This window comes from Haliaeetus albicilla, chromosome 16 (assembly GCF_947461875.1).
Source record: "Haliaeetus albicilla chromosome 16, bHalAlb1.1, whole genome shotgun sequence".
NCBI classification, from domain to species: Eukaryota; Metazoa; Chordata; class Aves; order Accipitriformes; family Accipitridae; genus Haliaeetus; species Haliaeetus albicilla.
The window spans coordinates 17,451,102-17,466,413 of NC_091498.1; the positions used below are offsets into that span (position 1 = coordinate 17,451,102).

At 39.6% G+C, this 15,312-nt stretch overlaps 1 protein-coding gene across 8 annotated transcripts in view; it reads left to right on the forward strand.

Moving 5' to 3' along the window:
* The window catches only part of USH1C (USH1 protein network component harmonin), a 56,111-nt gene that overhangs the window by 2,214 nt on the left and 38,585 nt on the right, over nucleotides 1–15,312 (forward strand). For 2 of the 8 annotated variants that reach the window (XM_069803727.1, XM_069803729.1), the window contains exons 1-4: nucleotides 4,887–5,066; nucleotides 5,360–5,427; nucleotides 7,395–7,538; nucleotides 8,048–8,186. In XM_069803727.1, the coding sequence (XP_069659828.1) occupies nucleotides 4,998–5,066; nucleotides 5,360–5,427; nucleotides 7,395–7,538; nucleotides 8,048–8,186 (420 nt within the window). In that variant the 5' untranslated portion in view covers nucleotides 4,887–4,997. Of the gene's footprint in view, nucleotides 1–1,073; nucleotides 1,464–4,884; nucleotides 5,067–5,359; nucleotides 5,428–7,394; nucleotides 7,539–8,047; nucleotides 8,187–15,312 lie in introns of those variants that run through there. The other 6 variants (XM_069803725.1, XM_069803731.1, XM_069803723.1 and 3 more) reach the window with 6 other exon arrangements.

A 15,312-nucleotide genomic window follows, 5' to 3' on the forward strand; every position in this document is an offset into this window, starting at 1 on the left:
GATCTATTCCTGTAGTCTTCTAGAAGCGATTGATAGATATCAATGACTGTTGCAGTCTATATGTAAATTTAGAGGAAACATACATAGTATTTTTATGTGTCCTTTAAATTTCACGTACCTCCTCCCTTCTCTTTTCAAATATAAGACAATTTTGTTTTGCATATGCAGGGAAGAAATTCTATAGCTGTGTGTCTGATGCTTGGATAGAATAGCCTTTCAATATCGTATGGTACTGGAACTTAGGTAGAAGACAAATGATTTGCATACTAGTAGCTGCACTTCTAAGAGAAAATTGTTTTCTGAAAACAGTTTTTGTACCTGTTTGTACACAGGCTTAAAATGTATTCCTCTTTTATTCCTGGCACCTCATAGGAGAAAGGGGTAGTGTACATACCATTGAAATGTTCCGATATGGCAAAGCCATCTTCTGAAAGGGTTAAGAGCAATTTCTAAAGGAGCTGGTGTAGCTTATGAAGGTTATCACACAGAAATAATAAAACAGGTTCCAGTTTGTATTTGGCACTATGGAATTTTTTTATCATCCCTTTATATGGATCCATACAAGTTTCCACTCTGTTGGAAGGAGTAGGTAAGCTACCTGTGCTTATGTAAACCCCGTTCTCTCTGGAATTATATGGGTAAAGCTGATTCTTCAGGAAGACTAAGGGACATAAGTTAGCAGGTCTCCTCCACTCGCTTCTAGCCTTGATTGCAGAAGTCTTTGTTGTTGTGTATTACATTAGGGAATGTGGGAGAAGAACCAGCCCAAGACAAAATTACCTAAAAGAGATTAGTCTGAAATACCTTTTCAGGTACTCTGACCTTGATTCTTAGGCAGTTACTCATAGATACTCTGTAGTGGGAAAGGCTGGTGGAAATCAGACCTAGACAGCGATACATCAGATTCACCCTGCTTACCTAAAAATAAGAAATTGAGATTGTTTGCAGTAGAGCAACGTGTTGCAGCAAATGGTTCTCCCCCCCCCCCAGGTGTTAGCATGCTTTAAATGTCACATCTTCGTGCTTTTCTTAACTAGTAGGGCTAGTGACATACATACCTACAAATACAAAAGAGCAGTTTGGGTGTGAGCTCCGTGCTGTACGAGAAGCACCAGTTTTAAGAATCAGCCCCGGGAAAAGTCCAGGTGACACGCGGCGCGGGGGGTGGGGTGGGGGTGGCTCTCTTTTACTTTTTCTTTCTCTTTTGCTTTGGCCCGAAACAACCGAAGCCGGGGGTCGCGGGGAGGTTATCGCTGCCCGGCGGCTCGCACCGCTTGCGCGGCAAGGTAGGGCGGCGGCGGCGGCGGCCGGGGACCGCGGGCGCTGCCGGCGGCGGGCGCGCCTCCCGCCTCCCACCGCCCCGGGGCGCGGCCTCGCCGGCGCAGCCGCTCCCCGCACCGCCCGCACCCGCGCAGCGCCCGCGCAGCATGGAGCGCCGGGTCGCCCGAGAGTTCCGCCACAAGGTAGGAGAGCGGGGCCGCGGGACCCGCGGGCGCCCGGGGTCGCTTCGCCACGGGCTGTGGGGCAGAGCCGCTGCCCCGCGGCCTGGAGGGAGGCGAGGCGGCGGGCTGGGGCGCGGCCGCCGGCGCCGTCCGCGCCTGGAGGCTGCCTGTGTGTGTGCCAGAGCGAGCGGCGGGGAAGGGGGGGAAGCTCGGGGTGCTTGGCGCTGCCGCCCCAATGGCGTGGAAGAGAGGGCGGCAGCCAGCTGTGAGAGGGCGATTGTAAAGCTTACAGCCCTTGAAAAGGCAGGGACAGAAGAGGAAGAACGTTCCCCCGGGCGTGAGCTTTTTCAGGGCTTGCTACAGTTAACTTTATTTTAGTGTCGTGTAAAAAATGTTGCACCCAGTCCAGTTCAGGGATGGCAAAAGTGCAGGTGCTGAAGTCCAGGCCCAGGCGGGTCACATTCGCGGTCCTGCGACCTGCCAGCCGCTGCTCAGAAGACTTCGGCTCCGCCTTCGCATTCACGAGTGCAATTGTGCATGTGCAGTCATGTGCAAATGCACTTGATACATGGAGCGGCTCAGTCTGCGTGGCACGTCATTTTGACATTTACCCAGTCAAATAAGTGCTCAATAGAGCTCAAAATCCTATGAGCAAAGTAAGCTCAAAAAGCTCTATTTAAGGACAGGAGGGGAAGGAATAGTTTACACATCTAAGAGATGTTTTTCCATATCCATTTAAGACTCTCTCACACTAAAGTTTTCAGTACTGTTTTGTGGTGCCTTTTTTTTTTTTTTTGTAGGGGAGGTTCGTTGGGTTTTTTTGGTCAGCTGGGGAATGGAGTTTCTTCTAAGTAGTGCAATGTTCTGTTTTATAGAAGTATCACCTGGTAATAAAACCGTCAAAGAATTGTTGAAATGAAGTAGAAGGGCTGCAAAAAAACACCTGTATGGCAAACTGAAGTTCAAAAACATTAAGGACCTGGGTACTCTGTAGTGATGACTACAGCCATCTAGAAAGTTATTTCTGCCTTGCTACCTATTACTGTGTAACTCAGCACTGGGTTGTACAACGTATCTATAAAGACTCTGGTTCCTAGGCAAATAGTTACCATCTTGAACTTTAAACCTTTTCCCTTTCACTGCTGCTATAACTCATAAATCATTCTAGTCCCACCCCAATACTGTAAGACTTACTGTCAGTGTTTGTTGGTGCAATAAGTAAGATGCATATCTGAGTGAAAACTTCATCTGAGTAAGAGGATACTGGAACAGGTCTTTTCTTTATTTTGTATCATCCTGCTTCTAGTGGATTCTGTGGCAAGTTTAATGTCTTGGATACTTTTTCTGTATTGAAACAGTGAAAATGCTCAGCCACAGGATCTGAGTTTCCTCAATTATCTGCTGCTTCCATATTATTTTTTTCTTAGTAATTTTAATCAGTTCTCCCTATCAACCAAGCAGCAATGCAAAATATATAATAAATGCAAATATATTGGCCAGTTCTTCCATTTCCCTCAGTTTTTCAGAGGCTGTGTAGTTTAAATAGAACTTTATATTATTCTTTGAAAGCTGACAGATTGGGCTAGTGCTACAGTAGTGCATTACTGTAATCTGAATATTTTCCGCACTAAAAAGTGCTCCCCCCCCAACTTCTATTCTGCTGAATAAGCTTATATAGACGTGTTGCCAGATTTTATTTTTCTTTTGTATGTAGGTGCAGTTTTTGTGATGACTCCTTATTAATTTTATGAAAAACAGTGCAATTTATATAGTGAGAAATAGAGCATAAGCAACTCTCTGTTTGTGTTCTAGGATTGTAAACTACACAGCTACTATGAAGATACCCTTAAATAATCACAGAAAGTTTGAGGTTGGAAGTAACCTCTGGAGGTCATCTGCTCCAACTCCCCTGCTCAAGCAGGGCCACCTCAAGCAGGTTGCCCAGGACCGTGTCCAGATGGTTTTTTAATATTCTTGGTTTAAAAGCTGTGAAATCATCTATCCCATACCTCCACAGTTATTGTCTTGAGAAATAGAGAGATACTAAAATACTTCTATGATCCAAATTACATTATGTTACCACTGATTTTTTAATATTTTTTTTCTTAACATGTGGGGGCATGTTCTTTTAGGATTTGTGAAATTAGAGTGAGCTCTTAGAAGCTGTTGATAAGCTGAGGTAAAGTGTATGTCTAAAGTAAGACTCTGTCCTAAGGAGTTAATGAATTATGAAAATGGCAAGAGATGCAGGTGGCTACAATGAAGTGATAATTGATGGAACAGAAGGCAGCAGCAGAAGAATGACCTAATTAGAGAGATGGCCCAGGAAGATTAACCTAGCTGTAGCATTCTGAATATATAAGAAGTTACTTAGGTGTTTGTTTTTGTTAGAGTACCAGCAAGTTGCTGGTGCAGGAATCAAACAGGACTGAATGTTTTGTGAGAAGAAGTGGCAGAATTTAGATATGCCCCTGCAGTTCCTGAGAGGGAGTGGGAGATGTGTCTATCAGCTAGCATATCAGGAGAAAATGTAACGTTGTTACCGGCTGTTCTCCCAATCAGGAGAAAAAATGATGATGGTTTTGCTCTTTGCTGCGTAGGGCTGATGCGCTTATTTAATGTTCTTCATGAGACACTGCTCCTGCTGTATCTTAGCTAGCACTAGGGATTGAGTTCTGTGTACCAGAACCAAAGCTGACTTATATGTTGTATTTTTCCTGATGGGGAAGGGAAAAATGGATGTTGGACTTAGTTTTACATGTATCACCTTGCCTTGAGTCTGTGTACAGTATTGGTGAACCAGTCAGTTTTGATTGCAAACATTTTATTTCCTTTCAAGGCAGACTTTTTCTTCTGTGTTTTGAAATTCACTATGAATAAATTGGTTTACTCAGTAGTGTTGCTGTCAAGCAATCTTGTCCTGCATGTAGCTTTTTGGCCTTTAGGTGTTTTGAAAGTGTCTTTTTCCAGAGGAGACGTAACAGAAAACCACCTGTATGTGGAGTCTTGCTGGCTTAGAGAGCCAAAAGGGACAAAGGGAATATGAAGCGTGTATTTAGTTTAGAATATAACACAAACCATTGCAATTCTAGAAAGAAAGGGCCTTTCTTTAAGTATGCAAATTGGTCCTCAGACTTCACGTCACAGTAATATTAGCCTCTAGGTCAGATGTAAATTGTTTTCCTAAACGTTAAGCTTGTCCAAATGTAAAAGTAATGTGATGTGACCTCTCACTCCAAGTAAGATCAGCAGGGGTCTCGGTGTCACTGAATATAAATTGAACTCATATAAGAATTCTTGGGCGGGGGGGGGTTGCTTTATTTTACTGTAATTATCCAAGAGCAGGCATAGTAATATGACACTGGTTTAAGTAAATGTACTATTAGTGGGGGAGGAAAGAATAACTAGCAAGTTCTGTCAGTTAAGAGCTGGAGCAAAGAGAAACAGTAGTGTAGCAGTTTGCATAATGTTACAAGTGAGATCCTGAAATCAGTGGTTTGGATGACAGAACATAGATTATAATTATCTCAGTGTGGTGGTTTTATCTGTGACAGCATGTGCTATATTAATGAATGGCCAAAAAGGTTTCTGAAAACATTTATTCAACAATACAGTGATTATCAGGTAAGGCAAATATCATATTATTGTAATAATATTACTGCTGAGGGAAATGTAGCATAGAGAATACATCAGTATTTACCAACTTGCCCAATTGTTGTAATGCTAATTTTAGAAAGTCTTGTTATAAGTTTCACATTGTGATGTAATAGTCTACTGCAAAAATGTGTTTATCTTTAAAAAAAAAAAAGTCTTATTGAAATCTTTGCTCTATGGCTTAAGAATTTGTGAATGACTTGTATGTTCAATATTTGTGGCTATTTAGTCAGAGATTTAGAACAATATTCTTGGGTTTTCAGGTTAATCTACTAATTGACAATGAAGCGGAAAAGGATTACCTTTATGATGTGCTGCGGATGTACCACCAGTAAGATCTAGCTTTATATATGCCTGTGTAGAATTTTACTAATGCTTTTAAATGTGAAGAGTGAATAATTAAGATTTTAAGTGGTCTTTCTACATGCTACTAGAAAAGCAGTTGAAGTGATAGTTTTTATTTTGTTTAATGAAGTCTTATCCTTTTACAGTGTAGCTTGCAGACACAGAAGGAGCATATCTGTAATCACCCAGAAATTATGACTTGGCAGTTTTGTAAAAGAATTTGGTGGATTCGTATTGGGGGCGGGGAGGAAGCACTTGGATTATAAAACTGTTCTTAGGAAACAGGAAGAGAGCATTAATCAAATTCATTAATATTTCCAAATAATGCTTACTTGCAACAGAGGCTTTCATTGAGTTTGCTTTTCAAAGATTCTTGCTAACTATTCAGGTAAAAAATTCTTTGCAACTTTTTTATCTGAAAGCTGAAAAAATTTAGTCTGGGAATCTGTTGGCATGGTGAACAACTCTGTCTTATTATGACATAATGGGAAAAAAATGGTAAGGTGCTAGGCATGTTACCAATCCTTTTACTGAACTGGTTTAAACCACCATTGCTTAGGACCTGTATCATTGCAAATGAGATCAGTGTCTGATCCGTTGTTTTTCACAGAAGATGAGAATGTATTTTCCACTCATCATAGACAAGTGGCTCTGACAGACATTGTTTCCATTCATATTTTAATTAATAGCATCTCAGCTGAGTGAAACGTAGACATTTCCATCTGATGTTCGCACTAAGCTATAGTTATGGGTGTATTCAGCTGCATATCTGATTGAGTTTCACTCATGTCTGTCTAATTGCTAATCCATTCATAAAGCCTGTTGTTTGGAAAGCTGGTTGATTCAGTAGCTCTTAATTATTTAAAATCTTCTTGCAGTTACAAAATTAACAATGCATATAGTAACTTTTCTTCAATTTCCAAAATTGCAATGACTTGAGCAAAACTTCCAATATCTCTGTGAATATATGTTGATGATGTATCACTCTTTTGGAATACAATATGAAGTATTCCAGGGCAAAAATATGTGCAATTGCTGTTGGAATTAACGTTGAATGTCTGCTTCACTGTGAATAGCATTTCTAAAAGTATTTGACCTCCAATCCCATGTAATATGCATTCCTGATCCATATTGTCAATGCATATGCCTCAGAAATATTGTATGCCAGGAAATGTAAATTTTAAGAGAGGGAACAGCAAATAACATAGCCGAAGTTTAACTGGAGGTTGTGTAGGAATAGCTCCACTGAACCTTAGGGAGCTGTTCTTCCACTCTTGCAGCTGGGCAACAAAGTACACTTTCTAGACCTCTAACTATCTCAGTGCTGACAATATCAAGGAGGCTACTTTGCCTAGCTCTCATAAGACAGATGGTCACAGTGGTTTAACTTCTGTAGATTTTGTTTATTGGTTGATGGCCCTTCAATTTTGATTGGAAAAAAAAATTTAAAATTTAAAACAAATCTTTGCTCTAGTTACTGAGCTTCATGATTTTTTTTCCTGGATGAAAACAATTTGTCAGTCCCCGAAGTTCAGAAGAGGAAGGAGCTTGTAACCTAGATTCACTTAGAAGGATTGCTAACTAGTAAGGAAACAAAAATCTGGTAGGCAGGTATATCTGATCTAGAAAGTTATTTCCAAACAGTTCCATAACTTTTTGGGACTCTGAAATTAAAGATGTCATCTGTAAAAGTAATGTGTGTGACCTTAAAGGCAATATTTAGGAGATTTCAGTTATTTTGAAGGAGGTAGTTGTTGTTATTCTTTGCTTATGGAAGGCTTGCTTTCTCAGAGGCTATTTGGCTTTGGTTAAACCAGTATCTGCATAAGTAACTTTTTTAGTAGGTTGAAGGGGCATGCAAACATTGAAGCCACATGTACAGCAAGTTATTAAATGATGCTTTGCGTTGGTGTGTTGATTACCTGTGCTTGTTTTCTCACTGTGTTTTTATAGATCTATGAATCTCCCAGTGCTTGTGGGGGACCTAAAACTTGTGATTAATGAACCCAGCAGATTGCCTCTATTTGATGCTATCCGCCCACTTATCCCATTAAAACATCAGGTGGAATATGATCAGCTTACACCCAAAAGATCACGGTAAGAGAATGCAGAACAATGCAGCTAAGTTAAATACAAACAGGAAATACTGACTGAGTTTTCAGACAAACTTCAAGTAAAATATCACTCACCTGTGTAGAGCTGGGCATAATTTTTTTACCTTTGCTATGTTTGCTAGAAGAACAATTTTGAGCTACCTGAAATTGGTTGCCAAGCAGCTTAATCTAATAAAAGCAGTGTAAGGGAGTCAAAAGCGATGCTTTCCAGGTGAAACAATCTTTTTCTCATTTTTCCTGCATTTAATAATAAAAAAAAATTCTTGTAGCTCTAACCCGTTAGAAGCAGACAGCTTCAATGGTTGCAGATGTCTTTTCTTGTGAAAAATACTTGATGGCTTTAGCTAACACACATCTGTCCAAACTTCAGTCAGCTTGCTTTTTTTCATGCCTAAATGTTATAAGAGAAAAATAATGTGTAACCTTCATATGAAACATTATTGCCACGAAGTGTTATGCAGCTGAATAGTCAAGTATGTTCTATTTTTGCAGAAAGCTGAAAGAGGTGAGATTGGATCGTTCGCATCCTGAAGGACTTGGAATAAGTGTGAGAGGTGGAGTGGAATTTAGCTGTGGCCTCTTCATCTCCCAGTTAGTTAAAGGAGGACAGGCAGACAATGTCGGACTTCAGGTAATAAAATTATATTAATGGCTGCTGTCTGCAGAAAGCCTTTTGCTACAATGTTAGGGAAGCAGCCAGTAAGAATTGTTCTTTAATATTTAGAAATAGCTATTGCTAAGCTCTTTGTCACTTGTAATAAAATTCATAAAATATATAAGCCAGTGCCATATTAAATACCATTATACCAATGGTGAATCAAGTCATTAAAATTATATTTTCCTATTCACCAATTTTCATGATATGTAAACTTTTTTTTGCATTTAGGATATGATAACTTTTGAAGATAGAAGGACTTTCTGGAGTGTTTATACTTAATGAGTAGCAACAGTTAGATGTAAGCGGGTGGAAAGAAAGATCTCTAACTAGACTGTGGAAAAGTGTTTTAAGTTGCCAAATTCTGATTAAATGTAGAACAGAGCATATAAATACTAAGAATGATAATTCCACCTTGCACAGATATAATTTGTGTAATGAAACGTTTATTTGAACTTCATGTATAAATGCTGGGGGTTTTGGTTTATGCAATGGAAGTGCATAAAAGAAAGAACCTATTTTTAACCATTTCCAGTATCCTTTGTACTGCATGGAATTGCACTTTCAGTGATTGAATTTTAGATACGTGAACTGTAACAAGGCTGGCAAAAATCATTATGTATAGAAACACATTTTTTCTAAATTGGTACTTATGCAATTTGTATTAATGAAGTTTGGGGTGTTTGGTTTTTTTGAACGTGTCATTTTTTGCTTGTATATACCTTGGTGAAGAGAGAAGTGAGCCATTGCTATGGCAAATATCTGCATCTTTGTATGCTTTTGAATCTGATAAGGTGTATTAAAGGTCTGTGTTTGAGTAGAAAGGCTGATATGCCTGGCTAATTTCAATTTGTCGACTGAATAGTTGCTGGACGTATTGATGTTTAAGGATTATATTCTAGTTCAAGATGTATTAGACTAGCATGATTCATTACAGTGTTTAATTAAACTAATGTGTTTTGTAGATATGTTTCAGTGTAACCCCATGACTCTCTTAGATTAAAAAAAGAAAAAAGCTCTGTCAACAAGGCAGTCAAAGTTAGGTTTCCATGTTTGTATAATTCATGCTGAGAGCTTTCTAAAATTTATTTAAATATTCCTGTCTGCATACATGGATGTGCCCTTTTGTTTGTGCATTCATACCTATATATCCCATGCACTAATTCAGATTCACTATTGAATTAGTCCCAACTTCTGGCGGCCTGCTCTGGACAGGCACGTGACTGGCTCCCTGGATGCTGTTAGAAGCTCCTTCTTACAACAAAACCACAAATTCAGGGAATATGCCCCCACAAATTCTGTATTTAGTTAGAACTGAGAGCATGGCATAGGACATCACACTGTGCTGGATGTGTTGGTAGCCTACTTCTAAGTATGGGATTTGCTAGTGGATAACTCCAGAGAAGGACATCGATGTACCTTCCTAGAGTTTGCACTACAGAAGCTTGTGTACCTTGTGTGCTATGTTGCACAGTGAGAATGGGAAGTGTAGACAAGAGAGTTGTTCTTGGATTGTGATCAGCTCAGTAGAGAGATTCCAGCTGCATCCTTCCTCCACTGCTAGAAAACTGAGAAAAAGACAACGACCAGTCACTTACATGGCTTTTGAAAACATCTCCTGGAAAATACTGGAATGCATTAATGATGCTGAGCAATAAAGGACTTAATAGCCACTGTCTTAAACTGTCATGCTAGTACGTTCATCTTAATGCTGTGTTGCAGCTCTGCTTCTCTGCTTGTTCCAGACTAATGTATTGACATGATAGATAAGGAGTTATGCTCAGTTGTTGGGCTACTGTAAGGATGTCAATTTTCAGTATGCAAAAAGGCCGTACTGGCTTTCTGTAGCTGAGGCTGTTGTACTACATGTTGGTGACAGAAAATGGGATTGTAAAGGATCTTTGGGCTGGCTTGTGCAAATTGTACTGCAACTCAGAATGTGGTTGGAGTTGGGCAGACAAAGTAGGGACAATAAGGGGGAAATATGCTTGAGACTGACTATGACTTTATTAAAGTTAGATTGTATGTATTAATATGAATAGATGGTGCTTCACAGCTCACGTAACTGTCTGACTTGAGTTTTTTCATATGTTCTGTTAAAGCTCAGCCTAAAGTGCCTTCATAATAGGTGGCACCAGGCACTTTCTGAACCCCACTGAATAACAAGAGCTGACAGGCAGTCCATTGTTCTAAATTGCTGTCTCACAGTAAAGCCAACTGCTTCTGAAATTTCACCCACCTGCTTTATTTGACTAAATCTCTACACATTTTCTATCCCAAAAATGCTGTCTGAGAAAGGTATAATGATCTTCTATTATACCATCAGTTTTACATCCTACTGCTTTTTTAAAAAATTCAAATTAATTTTGCATGATTTCTCCTTGAAGTAGTTTCCAAGTTATGCTACAATAATTGAATAATTCTGAAGGCTTACTGAGGCATTTGTAGTTTGACCTTTTTTTAACTACAGTTTCTCTAGAAGGCAAGTGTTTTGTCCTTTCATGAAGAAATGTACTTCATCTTCCCACCCTCCCCACCCCTCCCATCCCCCACTTTCTGATACTTATGTCTGTGGGGATTCTGCTGAATACAAAGAGTTGGAGATTGGTATGAGTGATGAACGTGGAAGAAGTATACAAAATGAGAAATTTGAAACAGTGGTGGTGTTATGTAAAAATGCTTCAATTTCCTGGAAGCACTAAATATTATATTTCTTATGTTAAAAGTTACAAATAATAGGCATTTTACTTGGGGAAAAATTAGGTTTGCAGCTTTTCTTTTGACAGTCCATCATCTCCCTGTTTGATAGGGAAAGGGGAAACAGTGATATATAATAACAAAATAATTGTTACTGTTCTACCCTGCTCAATCCTGCAGACTTTTATCTCTACTGCTTCTGATTCAGAAGGTTGGTATACAGTGATACCAGTACAAAAGTAACAAAATATATGAAAATAACTATTAATTACTTCAGTGTATGGACACTCTTTTGCAAGAAAAGCTGTTCAAGTGTCCTAAAGAGAAAGCAGTTTGTTACATGCCTATGTCTCCTGTAGTTTAGCCTGGACAGGTATTTCTAAAGCACCTTCAGTCATACATTGTCAGTTAGTAACAGAAAAGTCATTCAGATGAGTGAAGAGTATTAGACTGTATTTTCATTTCATTTCTGAAACTCAGCAAAGAGGAATATTAAGAATATCTGTAAGGGAAAAGCTCATTCTCATATGGGAGGAAAAAATAAAATATGATCTTGGCTGCATTTGTAATTTTGTAATTGTGTGCCTCTTAGGGAGATGATATAATACTAACAGATGTGACTTGCTTAATGAATGATGACATCCTCAGAACAACACTAGTTCTGCTGATACAGAAGCTATATGGACACTCACAAATGGCACTGCCATTTGCAGTCCTAAAACTGGGATGTTTCTGTGTGTTATGGCATTGCAGTTCATAACAGTAGGTTAGGTTACCCCTTTAAAAAGCTGAGTTTGTGCAAACCCAGGCTCCAGGGTCTGTTATAGCCTGCATGATGTGGAAGATGTGAGTAAAGGAGGGATCTTGAACTAAATTAAAAACAAACAAAAAACCCCAACCACCAAAAAATATGAGATCAGCAGCAGAGTCTAGGTAGATCAAATGAGGTCAACATTGCATACTTGAGGCTGAATAGTTATACACAAACTTCTGCTATTTTTGCAAGCAAATAATCCAGAGAGAGGCCAGAGATGGGAATGGAGGAAGCTTTCTGAGCATTTTACTGTAGAGGAACTCAACCTTCCTTTGAAAAGCAGAGGCGACTCGCTTTTCTTACCATTTCTTAGAATAACCAGCAGAATCCTAAATAGGCTGAGAGTCTTTATCCTTGTAGAGGATATTGAGTCTTTATGCACAGTGACACAAGTCTGACTTCTCTGAGCCATTTTGCTTCTTGGCAGTACAGTCACATTTCCAGTGCTAATCCCAGTCCTAAAAAGTGCATTACTTAAAATGGATTTCCTGAAGCATTGAGGGCAATGGAACAGCTCTAGACCAAATTCTTGGGTTTGGGGTGGGGAGCTAGCTTAGAATTTAGCAGGGGAAAGAGGAGTGCAATGGCATGGCTGCCAGGCCTGTGGGATGGGTGGGTGAGTGGATGGATGTAGTTTTGAACATTTGGAACAAGTTGGTTAAGTGAGTGTTCTTTCATAGCAAGAGCTATCAGGGGTGCAACACTAAACTGTAGACACGATGTGCGTTTCCTTGTTTTTTTTCTGCATTTTTAGCACAGGTTGTATGTTCAAAAGCCTTCAGTACTGACCTATTTCCACTCTTATTAAAGATCATGTTAAAAATCTGACTGGCTTAAACGAAAACAGTCAGGACTGCTGCAAATTGCAGACAGGCCATTGCCCTGGGTGAGAGTTTTGGATGTCCAGCAGGTGGAGCAGCAGTCCCACTGGTTAGGAACTGGGGACCACAGTCATGTTCTGCCTCTGCAAGTGTATTCTCTCCTGCAGGACAGTCACATATTGTGTTTTCTTTGCTTTTGTAGTCTTCTGATGCTGTGTCATCAGATAAAAATCTCTAAGTTCAGTGGAGAGGAAACTGCACTATATGAGCTATGCTGGTACAGTGGACGTGTTGTTAATGTTTTGTGTGCTATTGCAGAGTATATATGGCGCTTCCCAGAAGAAGTAGAAAGGTTTGTGAAAGAAGTGAAGACGATAAGCGGGTGCTTTCTTGTTTTGTTGTTTTTTGGTTTTGTGGGTTTTTTTAGCTGAACAGGTCACAGTAGGAAGATTCAATAATACTTATTACATATGAAAAAAGGCAGAAGGTGATGGCATGCCCACTGCCCTGTCACCCAAGGGTCACAGTGTGTGTTAATGTGACAGTCTTTAAGACATAGGCCATACTGAGGAATTCCTACTTGCAGTTCCCCTCCCTCCTCTCACATAAATGTGGTGATGCAAATTTAGGCTTTTGGTGCTGAGCTGTGCAGTGCCAGATGAGGAGTCTCCAGCTGTGCCCATTTTTTCCCTAAAACTATCAGCAAGGTACAAGGAAGCTAGTCCTCGGTGAGCTAGACTGAATTCTTCACTTTTTTTCAGGCACATCAAACTTGTGTGATGGAGAGAACAGTGGATATACTGTATGATTTAGTCTGTATGGCCTTAGTGGATCACTCCCTCAGTCTGACAAAGACTGGAGGTGTTGCCTTCTGTCCTTCCAGTGACAGTAAAGTTGGAAATTTTCTATGGGGGAGAGTAGAAGTATCTGGCTCAAAAGAAAAAAAAAATACTGTTATATTAAAAAAAATAAAATTGAGTCACAGAGTTATCTAAGGTGTCAATCGCTTGCACAGTCTGAACAAATGCATTAAAGATTACAATGTTACAATGTTTATTGTAATACTGTTGTGAATATTACAACAAAGTCTTGAATTCTGTAAGCAGATAGTGGGTTTTGCACAATGGCTTTTTTTTTTTTTTTTTTTTTTTTTTGCACCACCTTGGTGGTTAGGGCTGAATGGTGCTTTTTATCCCTTCCTGTTCCTGGTGAGTCTCCTGTGCCTCCTGCATTCTGGAAGAAATAATTCTTCTGATCTTTTGCAGCAGCAGTTGAAAGTCTTGTTCACAACTGATCTTGGCACCAGGGGCTGGTGCACGGGCAGTCCCAATGCAAGTGGATGAAAGGGAAGTTCCCCCCAGATCAGAACTAGTATAGCCAGACTCTTTCTATTAACTAACTTTCACCAAATGTGTTATGATGAACCTGCCTCTTCCCCTAAACTTTTTAGTCAACAAAGATGTGCACTAAGATTGTAAAAATTGTGCTCTTAATTTGTAGTATAAGGACCTTTTCCAAACCTAAAGTGAAAGCACAGAGCCTCTCAAGAAAGTTAATTGTAGATTTATTTTTTTTTTTTAATAAGTGTGACAATGCATTCCACCCAAATTTTGTTGTTTAGAACTAGTTGCTTTAGGTGCAGATACCAGCATGGAAAATTTAAGCCTAAACTGAAATTTGACAGCTTGAAACTTGAGTCTTTAAGTGGAACATGTTAGGCAATCATTAACTAGGGACAATGCTGCTGTGAAAGTGGACATATTTGCGAGGAGGCATGCAAAGTGTCAGTGATTAAGAACAAAATCCTAGGCTGTTGATGTTAATCAGAAAAGTCCTGTCAACTATCAGGGTGGCATTTTGATACATTTTACATAATAAATATTCACAGTAGTTCATAAGAAATGCTACTGGAGAGCACTAAAGTCAAAGTGTTCTTGTGGAGATCAATGTACAGAGCTATAAGAGGGTATTGTTGATGGTTTGTTGTTAGAGCCATTTCCTGGTAATCATTTGTGTATCCTACTGTGCGGAGGACTGATTTGAATTGCCTAATGGAAGAGAGTTATGCACTAGTTTTCACACAGCCATGTCATGTGGTTCATGTTAGGTAAAAGTCTTTACTTATGATGCTCTGGCCAGGGCCTTGCATTTTTCAGTGTTATCTTGAACAGCTAATAAGGTACAGCCTTGAAGTGGGCAATGTTTCCATCACTGATTCCTTCTCAGTCTACATAGCTAGGGGGATCATTAGGCAGAGTTCATAGAAACGTGGAAATTTCTAGTCTATTTGTCATATCAAAACAAATTTGGATTTATATTAGAGGAAGGGAAGCCTTTTGAAATAAAAGTTTCCGGTGATGTACTGTCATTTTATCACCAAATAAACATTAGTTCTATTAGTTCTTTTGTGTATTCTGATAAATAAGATTTGAAATTTTATAGAAGCAGCTGAAAGCTTATGGCACCCTGTCTGTTCTACACTAGTAAATTGAACACTGGTGGGTAATATTCTTGGGGTGCTGCCATTTGATTGCTCCTGAATGTTAGTGTGGTCCTCAGTATGGCCTTTGGTCTATGCCAGCAAGCATTGTTGATCAATTCCTACACAGTTCAGGTGATAGCATGTGCCGGGGTGATTCCTAGAGAGCAGGTTACATAGAGCCACCCTACTCTGGAGGAATTGTCTTCAGTGCTAGAGAATGGTCTTTATACTTACTTAATATATGAGGGCATATGTAGTTCCTGTGTAAGGCTGGCCTGGTTTTGGATC